Source organism: Stegostoma tigrinum, chromosome 24 (assembly GCF_030684315.1).
Source record: "Stegostoma tigrinum isolate sSteTig4 chromosome 24, sSteTig4.hap1, whole genome shotgun sequence".
Lineage (NCBI taxonomy): Eukaryota > Metazoa > Chordata > Chondrichthyes > Orectolobiformes > Stegostomatidae > Stegostoma > Stegostoma tigrinum.
Window position 1 is genome coordinate 25,139,517 of NC_081377.1, and position 16,127 is coordinate 25,155,643.

The following is a 16,127-nucleotide window of genomic DNA, read 5'->3' on the forward strand; positions in this document are numbered from 1 at the left end:
GCCGTGTTTTGTTTTTAATTTTAATGTCAGGTTTCTGGCTGTCTCAGTAGCTGTCTCTGTATCTATATATAATTATATTTTGGGGCTGTCCAGGGTCATTCCAATCATTGGGGATCCAGCTGCGAAGATGCTCGCTCTCCTCCAGGCCCAAACGCGCTACCATGGCAACCGATCGTCGCGGTGTAACGTACGTCGACGCCTGATTATTACGTCATTTCCGCCCGGCCCGGACAGGAAGGGAAGGGAAGGGAAGATGGCGGTGAATAGCGAGGTGAGGTGTCTTTGAGTCCCGCCTGGAGCAGGGTTTTAAAGCCAAACCTTAAGCGTGTTCAGAGCGAGGGGCAGGAGTGTTGAGTTCTGATGACGAGTAACCGGATCCCGATACATTAACAAAGTGTGGCGCTGGATTAACACAGCAGGCCAAGCAGCATCTCAGGAGCACAAAAGCTGACGTTTCGGGCCTAGACCCTTCATCAGAGAGAGGGATGGGGAGAGGGAACTGGAATAAATAGGGAGAGAAAAGAAGATAGGTGGAAAGGAGAGTATAGGTGGGGAGGTGATAGGTCAAGGAGGTGGGATGAGGTTAGTAGGTAGGAAATGGAGGTGCGGCTTGGGGTGGGAGGAAGGGATGGGTGAGAGGAAGAACAGGTTAGGGAGGCAGAGACAGGCTGGGCTGGTTTTGGGATGCAGTGGGTGGAGGGGAAGAGCTGGGCTGGTCGTGTGATGCAGTGGGGGGAGGGGACGAACTGGGCTGGTTTTGGGATGCGGCGGTGGAAGGGGAGATTTTGAAGCTGGTGAAGTCCACATTGATACCATTGGGCTGCAGCGTTCCCAAGCGGAATGAATTGCTGCTCCTGCAACCTTCAGGTGGCATCATTGTGGCACTGCAGGAGGCCCATGATGGACATGTCACCTGAAGAATGGGAGGGGGAGTTAAAATGTTTCGCGACCGGGAGGTGCAGTAGTTTATTGCGAACCGAGCGGAGGTGTTCTGCAAAGCGGTCCCCAAGCCTCCGCTTGGTTTCCCCAATGTAGAGGAATCCACACCGGGTACAATGGATACAGTATACCACATTGGCAGATGTGCAGGTGAACCTCTGCTTAATATGGAAAGTCATTTTGGTTCACCTGCACATCTGCCAATGTGGTATACTGTATCCATTATACCCGGTGTGGATTCCTCTCCATTGGGGAAACCAAGCGGAGGCTTGGGGACCGCTTTGCAGAACACCTCCGCTCGGTTCGCAATAAACTGCTGCACACCCAGTCGCAAACCATTTTAACTCCCCCTCCCATTCTTCAGCTGACATGTCCATCATGGGCCTCCTGCAGTGCCACAATGATGCCACCTGAAGGTTGCAGGAGCAGCAACTCATTCCGCTTGGGAACCCTGCAGCCCAATGGTATCAATGTGGACTTCACCCGCTTCAAAATCTCCCCTTCCCCCACTGCATCCCACAACTAGCCCAGTTCGTCCCCTCTCCCCACTGCATCACACCACCAACCCAGCTCTTCCCCTCCCCCCACTACATCCCAAAACCAGCCCAGCCTGTCTCTGCCCCCCTAACCTGTTCTTCCTCTCACCCATCCCTTCCTCCCACCCAAAGCCGCACCTCCATTTCCTACCTACTAACCTCATCCCACTTCCTTGACCTGTCCGTCTTCCCTGGACTGACCTATCCCCTCCCTACCTCTCCACCTATCTTCTTTTCTCTCCATCTTTGGTCCGCCTCCCCCTCTCCCTATTTATTCCAGAACCCTCTCCCCAACCCCTCTCTGATGAAGGGTCTCGGCCCAAAACGTCAGCTTTTGTTCTCCTGAGATGCTGCTTGGCCTGCTGTGTTCATCCAGCTCCACACTCTTGTTATCTTGGATTCTCTAGCATCTGCAGTTCCCGTTATCCTGATACATTAATTTTGCTCTGACCCCACCGATTCTGCCGGACCTGCTGAGTTTCTCCAGCATTCTCTCTGTGTTTGTTTCAGATCTCGCCCCATACGCTTGTCTTTCTGAGTCTGGAGTAATGGGGGTGACTGATAAAGGCAGTGATCTTCAGGCCTAACAGATCCATTAATATTTACAAAAACAGGCTTGTGATGGTGAGGGAATACTCATTACCAGAATGTCTCAGGAGAAAAAAGCTCCAATCAATATTAATTAAAATATCTTGGCTGATATTGGGTAGGAAAAGCAAATTTTGTTCGAATAACTGAATTACTGATTGTTTTAAACAGCTGATCGATCCAGCTACCTGTTTCCTGCAGGTTTCGAATATGGACATAAAGCAGGAATGTTTGATAATGGGATGAGCTGTAATGGTTCTCCACTGACCTGCATCAACAGATTGCACTTGCATAGTACCTCAAACAATGTAGATTTGAGTGCCTGCTATGTAGTCTCAGGAAAAAAGGTTAGTCACCTCGCCTGAGTTGAAGAGAAACTTCTTCACGCAGAGGTGTGTAAACCCTTAGAATTTTGTACCTGGGAAGGCTGTAGTTATTCACATTAAGCATATTCAAGGCTGAAATTTGTAGCTTTTTGCTTTCTTAAGGGAATAAACAAAACTGGGACTGACTAGAAAATAGACTTGACGTCAAAGATTTGCAAAGTCAAGGATAAATATGGCCTAGTCCTGCTTCCTTTTTTGTATTGTAACTTGGGATTCACCCCTGAAGTTATGACAGACCTCAGCTGCATACCACGTTCCTTTTCTAACTTTTTCTGCAAACTTCTGTTCTTTGTACTGGCCTGTAGAATTCTGACATTTCTTTCCCGGGTTCTATAACCACTGCTTTTCATCAACACAATGAGCTTACTTTCTACTCCAAGTTTTTCTCTGCATCAAACTGCATTTGGAAGCTGTCTTATTTTAGAAATAAGTTTGAATTTTTGCCTGAATTTAACTTTTTATAGGTTCAGGACATTCCTTGCAGCAGTGGAGAGCCTGCAATTTCAGCAGCAAAGCGGGAGGAAAGACTGAAGAGATTCAGAGATCTGCACCTTAAGAGGGTGAGAAATGACTAGCTGTGTTATTTAACAAATTGTTTGCATCATTGAGTGAGCTGGTCTTTCATTCATGGAAAAAATGACCAGGAACTATTAAATGTAGTAAGTCAATGCAAGCCAATTGATAAGAGAAATAATGAATAAATTCAATTGTATATAAAATTTGTCTTCTTAATGTGAAATAAGTCGTATTGGGACCATTTACCCACGATGTTAACTTGTTAAAGTGTATTTTACTACTTAATTGACCATTGTCATATTGTCTGTGCATAGTTGCTGAGTTCATTTAGCACAAGTAATGTAGATCACTTGATTGTATTAGGAGATATTCCTCAATCTGCTCTGCAGTTGATTTTTTTAAAAATTGGGAATGCTATTGCTAGTAATTCACATGATTTGGGATCCTCTTGATTGGATGATCACAGGTCTAAACCTTTGCTCCCTGGGCCTGATGGATTGCATCCTTGGATTTTAACGTAGTTAGCTACAGAAATAGTGGATGCATTGGTAGTCACAGAGGATTGCAGAATCACAGTGTAACACCTTTTATTCAAAAAGGGAGGGAGACAAGCATTAGGTAACTTTAGGTCAGTTAGCTTTACATCTGTCATTGGGAAACTGTTAGAGTCTATTATTGAGTGTGATATCATGGTATTTTGAAATAGTAATTTAAATAAGCAGAGTCAAATTGGCTTTGAAAGGGAAAATCATGCCGGACAAAGTTATTGCAGTTCTTTGAGGAGTTGACAAAGAGGATAGATAAAGGAGAACCAGTCGATTAATATGTTGAGATTTCCAAAAGACATTCGGTAAGGTCCTGCACATAAGCCTGCATAACAAGGTATGAACCCACATATTGGGGGATTGGTACATTAACATGGATCAGAGGCTCTTATGATGCTGCAATAATGTCCTTGCCTTTGAGTTAGAAGGTCCAGGTTCAAGTTGCACGTGCTCCAGACATCTGAATAGTGATTAAAAATGTTAATTAGCCTTGATATTTTTAGAGGATTGGCTAACTAATATGAGACAGTGAATTGGGGTAAGGAGAGCATTTTCAGGATGGACACCTGTAACTAGTAGACTGCCACAGTGATCACTGCTGGGGTCACAAATGTTTACGATATATATTTATGACTTGATGGTAAAAAGTGAATGGACTTCTGCCAGTTTTGCACTTCACACAAAAATGAGTGGGAAGCTTAAGTTGAGAGGAAGATGGGGTCTACAGGGATATACAGGCAGTTTATATAAGTGGGAAAAAAAAGACGGATGGAATATAATCATAGAATCCCTATGGTGTGGAAACAGGCCCTTCGGCCCAACAAGTCCACACCAACCCTTGGAGCATCCCACACAGACCCAACCCCTTACAACCCACCTAAGCTACATATTCCTGAACACTGTGAACAATTCAGCATGGCCAATCCACCTAACCTGCACATCTTTGGACTGTGGGAGGACACCGGAGTACCCGGAGGAAACCCATGCAGACACAGGGAAACTGTGCAAACTTCACACAGATAGACTTGGAAAATGTGGGATTATGCAGGAAGAGTAGAAGTAGTGAATATTATTTAAGTGGGGAAAGATATCATAAACCTGCAGCATGGAGCGACCCAAATTCAGCAGGTAATATGGAAAGCAAGTGGCCTGTTGGCCTTTGTTTCAAAGGGAATGGAGTATAAAATAGAGCAATCTTCCTAAAGCAATTCAAGGGACTAGTCAAGTTACACCTACAATACTGTAAGCAATATTTGCCCCTTTATTTGAGGAAAGATAGTGGTGTTGGATGCAGTCCGAAGAAAGCTCACTTGGTTGATTCTGGATATGGAGGGATTTTTTATTTATATGGAAGGCTTGAATAAGTTGGACTTGTACTCACTGGAGTTTAGAAAAATGAGAGGAACCTTTTTGAAACATATTAGATTCTTAGGGACTTGACAAGGATAGAGGTAGACGTTTGTGCCCCATGTGGGACAGTCTAGGATCAGAGGGCCATAACCTCAGTATAAGAAAACGCCAATTCAGGAAGCAATGAGGGAGACTGTTGTTTTCTTTCTGAGGCTTGTGAATCTGTGAAGTTCTTTGTAATAGTTGTGGTGGCTGGGTCATTAAGTATATTCAATGAGCAGATGGGCAGATTTTCAATCAGTCAGGGAATCATGGCTTATGGGAAAGAGGAGTTGAGGATTATCAAATGAACTGTGATCTCGTTCAGTGGCAGAACTGATTTAATGGGCTGAATTGTACCTCAGTGACCACATCTTGTGGTCTTATGTTTGATCTGTAGACTCTACCATATGTGGTAGAGTTGGTGCTTGGAGTCACTGATAGATTACTTGGGGCTGGGAGGTTTATGTGTTCTTTACCTTTCATGTTGGCTCTGTAGGTTTTTGCCAAAGTAGCTAAATGGGCTTTTTCTTTCTTGACATGTATGTTCTTCGTTCTAGTTGGTCACAAACCAGTGTCTCCCATGTCAGTGGAGCTGTTTGACATCTTACGAAATGCTTTAAGGATATTCCTGAGGCAGTTCTGTTGTCCTTCCGGTAACCACCTGCTGCAACGAAGTTTTATTTTGCTGTGCCAGCTGCCTCCTTTCTGAGTGTGAATTTGGAAGGCTATTGTGTTAAGAGTGCACACGTTCTTTAAGAATTCTTGAATTTCGGACCCACACTGTAAAAGTCATTGTTACTTTATTCACAGAATGAATCTCGGAAATTGAATCATCAGGCTGTGGCGGAGGAGGACAGAATCCTGAAACTACCAGCTAACTGGGAGTCTAAAAAAGCACGATTGGAGTGGGAACTAAAAGTGGAAGAGAAAAAAAAGGTATCCACATATTTTATCTCTTTTTGAATATCTGAACTGTTGTGTCCTTTGGAGCAATCCACAAATTGGAGGCTAAGGACGAAGATTTATTTTAAATTTTGAAAAAAATGTTTCCTTTGAACTTGTGATATAAAGCATCCCACCACTTGCAAAAATATTGTTTGAATTCTAACTTTAAACTATGAAATTTGTACCATCTTCAGTTAACCAGTCACTTAACCTTAGGTATTCCTTGAAAGTTTAAGATTATGAAGTATATCAGCATTTCGCATTATTAGCTACTTAAATTGCAAGTAAATGACAACACTCGAGAATAACACAGAGCTTTTTTTTTGAGATAGCTTTCACATTTGCCCATGTAGCAATTACAAACCCAAAGAAGTCCATTTTATATGGAAATTTAGTCCCATTCCTCAGGAAATATGATATGGCACCCTATAAATGCAAGTCTCTTGTTTCTAATATGGAAATTACATGAAAATACAAATTGTATGTTTGTGGGGCAGGAATTGGATTGTTATTGCCTGTGTATTTAATCAGCTCACCAAATAATAGTGTCTTTTGATTATCCCATTATGATGAGAGCTGGAACAGGAAACTTGGAAGTAATCAAATAATGAAGTGCAGTTGGGTGGTTAATCTTCTAAAGGTCTCTTTTAACAGTTTAAGCCATCAGGATGTTTATACTCGAAATGAGTACCACAGTTGCGTATAACCACTGAAACACAATAGTAAATCTAGTTTTAAGAATGCCACCTTGTACCTTGTTTACAATCTTTTTGGCAGGTATGATTGTATTGACTGTATAAAATTAGAATCTTAAAATTGATTTCTGCAGAGGGGAGTCATTTGGGCTGCCATTATTTTCATAACAAAGAACAGTAAATACATTGTTAACTCTAGTATAAAACTCAAAATGTTTCTTGCCCATGTGAGTTTATTGGAACGTATTTCTTTGGTCCTTGACAAGCTAAAACGTGTCACCGTGAAATGATAAAAAATAATGGTTCTAGAGCAGTGATTTTCATCTCTATTTCCTGCTTAACCTTCTAGGAGTGTCTGGAGAAGGGAGAGGATTATGAACGAGTTAAACGGTTGGAAATAAGTGCTGATGATGCAGAGCGATGGGAAAGGAAGAAAAAAAAGAAAAATTCAGATCCAGGATTTTCAGGTATTTGACTTTAATGGCCATTCACTGCTTGAAATACTGCCATTTATCCATTAATAACACTTGAAAAGTGTTTTGATTTTTTCCAAACTTGTACACTGATTTTCCTGCAGAGTTTGATGAACACTTGGCACTATAGCTGCATGTCCTTGTCTATCTTTTCTAGGCAGCGTGCTCCAAAGGATCAGAGTGGAAAACATTGTAACATTGTCACGATAAATTTGTGATTCTTAACCATCTATTACTACTTTTAAACAAAATCAATACACTGAGTGCAGGAAGATTTTTTTAAAAAATTCCGCCACTATTTGTTGTTGCCTCCTAAAAACCTTGACACTTTGGTGTATGGTCTTGTGGCTGTTCTCTAGTACACCATTATGGTGGTTATTATTCATATGTGAACTTAAACAAAGTATTTTCAGAGCCTGACCCTGCCTGTGTCCCAGTGCGTGAATGTGTCTGCATTAAATAGGTGCCACTGGACAATAATTTGAAAGAGAAACTCTGCCTACTTTTTTTCTCCCTCTATTGTCATTTCCTTTGAGATGTTGAAGCTAATGGTAACAGCCTATTAATACACTAATTGAGATCGGTTAACCCAACATAAATTATAAACCTTGGTTTGTATGGTTCAACCACTTATGAGAGAGTATTTTGAGCATCTTACACTGAATTTCAGCAGAAAAATTAATAATTAAGATTGGAAAGGGTTGTTTCTATAAAATAGGTGATTTGCTGTCTGTACTAGATTCATTATGTTACTGAAAATTCTGCAAGCATCATTCAGTGGCTAAAAGCACGAGCAACAAAGCTGTTCTTAGTCCTCTGCCTTTACCACTTCATAAACAGCGGCTATGATCTGTGTGAAGATCTGCAGGGTAGGTTCAACAGCAACAATTCATGTTTACATAGCATCTTGAATAAAATGTATTTCACAGATGCATTTAAAATACAATACAGCACTAACCAAAATATGACCAAATTAAATGAGGGCACATGTAATGGTAATAATTAATTAATAATTGGTTGTGAATTGGATATTAAAGTAATTAGTGGATTAGTGTTTTGTGATGTGAGAGGTGGAATGAAATGCTGACGAGAAAAAGGTATAGACATGTGGTCTAACCAAACTTTTAACTATTTAATATGCTGTCTGAAATGCTTTAGCAGACAACTTGTTCAACAGCATCTCGGCCCACGAGCCCATGACTTGGGGATATGTAATTCATTACTAAATGTGCCAATGCCGCCTTAAATAACAAACTCTCAAGAAAACGTTGAGGTTGTACAGGACATTAGTGAAACCTGTTCTGGAGTATTGTGTCCAGTTCTGGTTGCCCTGTTGTAGGAAGGATATTAAGCTTAGAGGGGCTCAGAAGAGATTTATCAGCATGTTGCCACATGTGAAGGTTTGAGGTTGAGAGGTGGCCTTCTGGAGGTTTATTAAATCGTGAAGGGTATAGATAGAGTTAATGGGAGGTATCTTTTACCTAGGATTCAAATATCGAGACTAGAGGGCATATTTTTAAGGTGAGAGGAGAGAGAGATTTAAAACAGACATGAGGGATTTTTTTTTACATCAAGGATGTATCGCATGTAGAATGAACTTCCTGAGGAAATGCTGGATATGGGCATAGTTACAACGTTTGAAAGGCATTTAGGTAAGTACAAGAATAGGAAAGGTTTGGAGGGATTTGGACCAGGAGCAGGCAGGTGGGACTAGTGTAGTTTGAGAGTATGTTCGGCACACACTGGTTGGACCAAAGGGTCTGTTTCCATGATAGTAGGAACTGCAGATGCAGAAGAATCTGAGATAACAAGGTGTAGAGCTGGATGAACACAGCAGGCCAAGCAGTATCAGAGGAGCAGGAAAGCCGATATTTCGGGCTGACCCTTCTTCAGAAATGGGGGAGGGGAAAGGGGTTCTGAGATCAATAGGGAGAGAGGGGGAGGCAGATAGAAGATAGATAAAGGAGAAGATAGGTGGAGAGGAGACATACAGGTTAAAGAGGCGGGGATAAAGCCAGTAAAGGTGAGTGTAGGTGGGGAGTTAGGGAGGACAGACAAGTAAAGGGGGTGAAATTAGGCTAGTAGGTAGGAGATGGGGGTAGGGTTTGAGGTGGGAGGAAGGACAGGTTAGGGAGGCAGGAACAAGCTGGGCTGGTTTTGGGATGCGGTGGGGGGAGGGGAGATTTTGAAAGTTGTGAAATCCACATGGGAACCCTGCAGCCCAATGGTATCAAAGCGAAATATGAGGTGCTGTCCTGCAACCTTTGGGTGGCATCATTGTGGCTCTGCAGGAGGCCCAGGATGGACATGTTGTCTGAGGAATGGGAGGGGGAGTTGAAATGGTTTGCGACTGGAAGGTGCAGTTGTCTATTGCGAACCGAGCGTAGGTGTTCCGCAGAGCAGTCCCCAAGCCTCCACTTTGTTTCCCCGATGTAGAGGAGGCCACAGCGGATACAGTATACCACATTAGCAGATGTGCAGGTGAACATGATGTGGAAGGTCGTCTTGGGGCCTGGGATGGGGGTGAGGGGGCAGGTTTAGGGGCAGGTGTAGCACTTCATGCAGTTGCAAGGAGAAGTGCCGGATGTGCTGGGCCTGGAGGGGAGTGCGGAGCGGACACGGGAGTCACGGAGAGAGTGGTCCCTCCGGAAAGCAGATAAGCGTGGGGTCGGATTGCAGATGGTGGCAGTGTTGGAGGGTGATGCATTGGATCTGGAGGTTGGTGGGGTGGTACATGAGGACGAGGGGGATTCTGTCTTGGTTATTATTGCGGGGAGAGGGTGTGAGGGATGAGTTGCAGGAAATGTAGGAGACACGACTGACACAGCCGAGGGCATTCTCAACCACTGAGGGGGCAAAGTTGCAGTTCTTGAAAAACAAGGACATCTGAGATGTTCGGGAGTGGAATGCCTCGTCCTGGGAGTAGATGTAGAGGAGGCGAAGGAATTGGGAATAGGGGATGGCATTTTTGCAGGATGGTGGGTGGGAGGAGGTGTATTCTAGGTACCTGTGGGAGTCGGTGGGCTTGAAATGGATATTGGTTTCCAGGTGGTTGCCAGAGATGGAGACAGAGAGGTCCAGGAAGGAGAGAGGGGTATCAGAGATGGTCCAGGTGAAACTTAAGGTTGGGGTGGAAGGTGTTGATGAGGAGGATGAACTTTTCAAGCTTCTCATGGGAGCACGAAGCAGCACCGATACAGCCATTGATGTAACGGAGGAAGAGGTGGGGTTTAGGGCCAATGTAGGTACGGAAGAGGGATTGTTCCACGTAATCTACAGAGAGACAGGCATAGTTTGGGCCCATGCGGGTACCCATGGCCACCCCCTTTTTCTGTAGGAAGTGGGAGGAATTGAAAGAGAAGTTGTTACGGGTGAGAATGAGTCCAGCTGAGTGGATGAGGGTGTCATTGGAGGGGGACTGGTCGGTCCTGTGGGACAGGAAGAAGTGGAGGGCCTCTCGTCCATCTGCATGGGGAATGCAGATGTATATAAGGACTGGACATCCCCGGTAAAGATGAGGTGTTGGGCACGAGGGAATTGGAAGTTTTGGAGGAGGTGGAGGGCGTGGGCGGTGTCATGGACATAGGTAGGAAGTTCCTGGACCAAGGGGGAGAAAATGGAGTTGAGATTGGTGGAGGTAAGTTTGGTGGGGCAGGAGCAGGTGGAGACAGTGGGTCGACCAGGGCAGTTAGGTTTGTGGATTTTGGGAAGGAGATAGAAGCGGGCGGTGAGGTGTTGGGGAACGATGAAGTTGGAGGCTGTCCGTGGGAGGTCACCTCAGGTAATGAGGTTGTGGATGGTTTGGGAGATGATGTTTTGGTGGTCAGGGGTGGGGTCATGATCAAGGAGTGGTAGGAGGAGGAGTCAGAGTTGGCGCCTGGCCTCGATGATTTAGAGGCCAGTGTGCCATACTACAAACGTGTGTCCCTTGTCCATGGGTTTTATGGTGAGGTTGGGCTTGGAGTGGAGGCCTGCACGTTCTGTGGGGGAGTGGTTGAGAGGGTTGGAGAGGTTGAGGCGATTGTTGTCTCAACGGCAGTTGGAGATGAAGAGGTCGAGGGAGGGTAGGAGACCTTGGGGTGGGGTCCAGCAGGAAGGGGTGTGTTGGAGGCAGGAGAAGGGGTCAGTAGAGGGAGGGTTAGGCTCATGGTTAAAGAAGTAAACACAAGTGGAGGCAGCAGAAAAACTGTTCAACGTCCAAGCGTGAGCGGTATTCATTGATGTGCGGGTGGAAGGGGACAAAGGTGAGCCCTTTACTGAGGACTGACCGTTCGTCCTCAGTAAGGGGGAGGTCTGGGGGGATGGTGAAGACTTGGCAGGGCTGGGTGCTACAGCCTCCTCTGGAGCTGCTGGCTGTGGAGGCGGTGGGCGGAACAACATTGGCGTCGATGCTGGGTCGAGCCACGTCGGCATCAGTGGCAGGCAGAGTTGCATTGGCAGTGGGAGGAGCGGAGTCATTCGGTAAGCCCTGGATGTTGGGTGCGGCAGAAGAGACAGTGTCAGCAGATGTGCCCTCGATGTCTGTGGAGGGGGTGGCATCAGCAGCGGTGTCGATGGTGTTCACTCTACCAGAGGTGGAGTACCCGGCATCGGAGGATGTGACATCACCTGTGGGTGCTCCAACAGTGGCCACATGGCTAATGGCGGCGGGCACATTGTGGGGAAGGTCCTGAGTGCAGTATGACCTCCCGATTGTTGAATCCTTCACAGTTGTGCTTCATTTTTCTTCATTTTATTGTAAATACGGAATTCTAAGGTGACAAGCTTCTGTGGCTTAACAGGATTGAACCGATTTTATTTGTAAACGAAGAGACATATAAGATTTTGTGGTAGAGATAGCAGGATATGCAGATGCTGGAGAATCTGAGATAACAAGGTGCAGAGCTGCATGAACACAGCAAGCCGAGGAGTGGGAAGGCTCACGTTTCGGGCCAATTACATTATTACAGACTTGGTTCATTTCTGATCTAGGTTTGTCATTCTAGCATAAAGTTGTTGGTTAACAATGTTTATATTTTTGTTGCAGACTTTGCAGCTGCTCAGTTCCGCCAGTATCAGAGATTAGTGAAGCAGATTAAACCAGACTTGGAGGAATATGACAAGCAGAAGGATGATGCGTGAGTCACGTTTTTAAAAACGTACCTTCTGATCTTCATCCTATTCTCTGATCAGGGAGGAAATAAAGGCAACTGTGATGTATAACCATGAGCCGTAAAGAAAAGTCTTAACATTTAAATAAGATATACCTTATTGAATGTGTTGTAATTGGAGTTTAAAAGGTGTACTTCCTTAATTATAACTAAACACCTCAATGATCGTGAAAGCTAATTTTTCATTTGTGGAATGTCAAATTTCTCCCATGGGAAAAAGAAACTAATTTTTAAATGATTTTTGTTTGTTTATATTTTATTCTAGTCTGCTCTAATGACGTGGGAATTGCTCAGGAATTTAACATCGAATTGGCAATTACTTTGCATTTAGAACCCACTAAAATGGTCCCCAACTGTGCAACTCAAGACAATTCTGGCTTAATTGTGTTGATTAAATTACTGGGATTAAACTCAACTCTCACTCCCAGCTAATTATAAAATTGACTGCTAATCACTCTGAAATTCCCCTCACCTACCCACCAGAAAAGTAAATGACTCACAGGAAGCTGATGCATCAGCCCACAACCATCTCCCCACAGCCCCCATACAATTCTGGATATCCAAATGCTGTCCCCCTCTAACAGTACATGATACACTATTCTGCCCTGTCGTCCGTCTGGCATCTTATAGCGTCACCCACTTACTTACCTGGTACCCTGGCCCCCCCCGGCCTCTTCCACCCTATTCCCTTGCACGTTTTCAATTTCATAGTAGTTCTCACAAAGCTACTAGTACTTATTGTTGCCCAAATGCTGTTACAAAGTAGATAAATCTGCATCCAGACTGGACTTAAAAAAAAATTCAAAATAACAATTCTTCATAACAAATCACTATAATAACACCCCTGGTGTTGTTCAAAATTGTTTTTCTTTGCCATAGATCTTCAGTTCTTTAGATGACTAGATAACTTACTTCCATTGACACAGTGGTTTGTGTGTTTTTAAATTTTCTTGTGGCATATGGCTAGTCAACATATATTGCCCGTCCCTGGTTGCCCTTAGGAAGGTGTTGGTGGGTTGCCGCCTTAATTTGTTGCAGTCCATGTACAGTAGGTAGACCCAAGCCCTTTGGTGAGGAAATTCCAGTACCTTGACCCAGAGGCAACGAAGGAATGGCAATATATTTGTAAGTCAGAAAATTAAGTGGTTTGGAGGAGAACTTGCAGGTGGTGATGTGCCTGTGTAGCTGCTGCCCTTGTCTTACTAGAGCGAAGTGGTCGTGTATTTGGGGAACTAGAAATATTGAATTTAAGGAAGTACTGTTGTGCAGTAAAGGTACTAATCTGAATGCAAATGTTTTGTCGGTCTCTGTTAGACTTGAACTCATGTGATAATTGCAAAACCTTCCATTTAGAGTGTATTTTTACTTTCTCGTGAACAGCTCCTCACATTTCATTTAGTTTTCAAAAAAATCCTCTGATATCACAATGGAATAACTGAAATCGTTAGCTGGTTTTTAAAATTGTCATTGGAGTTAAAATCACCTTTCTCGTTTTACTAAAGGGATTGCTTTTGTATTTCTTTCTAATAGTGGGGAGGAGTTCTACGCAACTGCAAACAGTCTAATACACGGCACTCATGTCCCATCCAAAGCAGGTGTGGACAGGCTGGTGGCAGATGTTGAAAAACAGTGAGTTTTTTTTAATAGCTATAATGCCTGTTCTGTGTTTGTAAAATGTAAATAACACAACAGGAATTAATTTTGCAGAACTGGAAGGACAGAATAGTAGCATACTACCCTAGTAGCATAGATTAATTGTGATGGCATAGTTGTGTTGGGAATTGAGAGTACTGATGAAAGTGTTCAACTATCCGATGTTTTAACCAACCTGTACCTTACTGTAACTTTCAGTAAGTGTGACTAGACAATGATTACTAGATAGCCCGGGTGTGGCTTGTAATAGTTTGCACTGTTTCCTGAAATGCTGCCAGGGACTGGTGTCTGTTTATATTTATAATTATTTAGCATACCTGATGTATCTCTTCAGTTGGAAGACTCCCAGTTTCCAAGATGTTCTGATCTGTGGACTGGTGAGGAATGTGCATCAAATTACTGGACGGACCCTATAGGGATGTTGGCTGGATCTGAATATTAAAGTTGTTTCCCGGTGCCAAGACTGGCATCCAGAGCTCTAGAAGGAGCTAATTCCCCATCTCGTCTCAATGACAGCTGTCAGGAAACAAATCCCTTGAATACATTATTCAAGCATGTCTTTTCCGGCCAGGAAACCCAACACAGTGAGTCTCCATGAGGCTGTTGCTGAACTGGAACAAATAAGCTTGTTCTTTTACAGCCTGTTTGATAGGAGTACTTTTCTGAAAGTACACCCCACCCCCATCCCAATGAAATTTCCCTGTAAAATTCTAATTACAGCCATTGAATGAAAACCCTTCAGGAGCTAACCAGACTGCCAGAATACAAGGCAGTCAGACATGTGGCACAAAAGTATTTCCGAGTGTCAGTACCTCACTTACAATGTCTCCTTTGGGAGCCAGTGGAGAAACTGCATTCCATTGAGATACTAAGAACTGCAGTTCCTATGTATGTCAAATGTATTTAGTGTAATTCATGAAGTAGTATTGTCTGTAAATACACATCTTTCAACCAAGAAGTACTGTCAGTAGGGTTGGTATCAGTGAGACCTTTCAAGTTAGCATAGATGACAGAAATTTCTCCCGGACAGTTTTTTGAATGTCATTCTGCTTTGCATTATTATTTGCAGTAGTATAAAGCTTGCCTCTTTTTTTTCCCAGAATTGAGAAGCGTGCCAAATATAGCAGACGTCGCCGTTACAATGATGATGCTGACATTGACTATATCAACGAAAGGAATGCCAATTTTAACAAGAAGGCAGAACGCTTCTATGGAAAATACACTGCAGAGATCAAGCAAAATTTGGAGAGAGGAACTGCTGTCTGACATCTTTTTCTAAAAGATTCAAATCGCTTATGCGCTCAAGCTATGTAGAAATTATGATATTTTTATCCCAGACAGGTGTACAAATTCAACCTTTTTACTAATGTTGCAAAATATATGATGTGATGAACATCTCTTATGATGTATAACAGAGAATCCATATTCATATCATTTACTGGAATATGTTTTGCTGATGACTGCTAAGGTTTATAAAGTGTCCCTGGATTATATCTCCATGCAGTGTGTTTTTTGTCACTTTTGCTTTGGATTATCAAACAATTAATACTGTTTGGTTTTTGTTATATATTCATTATTCAAAAGGAAGTTTGGTATAATGTCTAAGATGATTTCTCGACTGATTACCATTTCTTGTTTCTCATGAAGATTGAAGATATATTGTTGAGTAAAGCTTGCTTTTATCAGTCATGAAGCTATTTTAGTTCCAAACTTTTACAAAATATACATGAATATAAATGTAAAGTTTTTGTAAATATATTCATCAGAAAACAATGGTCACTGGACACCAATCTGTGCTGTTGAAAGTCACTTTTCTGTAAAATTTATTCGATGTAAATATCCTTGTAATAGTGCATAATAAATTGTATAGATTTAACAAAGCTTCACATTAATTTGATTTATGTTCTTAAGATAGTTTCAAATTTTGAAAGGGATTGAAATAAATTTCCAATATAGAGTTCTTTGGAAAAGATTTTTTTAATGCATATGTAAGGCCTGACCGCTCTAATTACCCTTGAAATGCGAATGGTGAGCTGTCACTGCCATCTGTGTAGGATGAGTATGCCCACAGTGCTGTAAAGGACAGTGTTCCAAGATTTTGATCTGGTGATCGTGAAAGAGCTGCAACATAATTCCAGATAAGGGCAATGTTGTAACTGTATTGACGTCCATGTGGCAGCTCCTGTTGTCCCTTTTTAGGACTTTACCTAAAATGCGAACTCTTCAAAACTACACAGCAGCAAAATTATGTTTTGACAAACATCAATTATCTATTCCGAATTAAAGAAAATCAATAAGAAATTGACATA

At 42.9% G+C, this 16,127-nt stretch overlaps 1 protein-coding gene across 1 annotated transcript; it reads left to right on the forward strand.

Moving 5' to 3' along the window:
* Window positions 1-216: 216 nt before the first annotated feature.
* On the forward strand, window positions 217-15,695 carry syf2 (SYF2 pre-mRNA-splicing factor). The gene is made up of 7 exons (XM_048557653.2): window positions 217-271; window positions 2,914-3,009; window positions 5,713-5,838; window positions 6,892-7,009; window positions 12,042-12,132; window positions 13,696-13,794; window positions 14,919-15,695. Exons 1-7 carry the CDS (start codon window positions 254-256, stop codon window positions 15,082-15,084), a joined length of 714 nt encoding a protein of 237 aa, XP_048413610.1. The 5' UTR covers window positions 217-253; the 3' UTR covers window positions 15,085-15,695.
* The last annotated feature ends 432 nt before the right edge of the window (window positions 15,696-16,127 follow it).

Bases quoted from the DNA above. Each gene is read 5' to 3' on its own strand.
- syf2 (XM_048557653.2), top strand. The intron at 3,010-5,712 runs GTGAGAAATGAC...CTTTATTCACAG, and splicing joins GAGATCTGCACCTTAAGAGG to AATGAATCTCGGAAATTGAA. The intron at 7,010-12,041 runs GTATTTGACTTT...TTTTTGTTGCAG, and splicing joins TTCAGATCCAGGATTTTCAG to ACTTTGCAGCTGCTCAGTTC.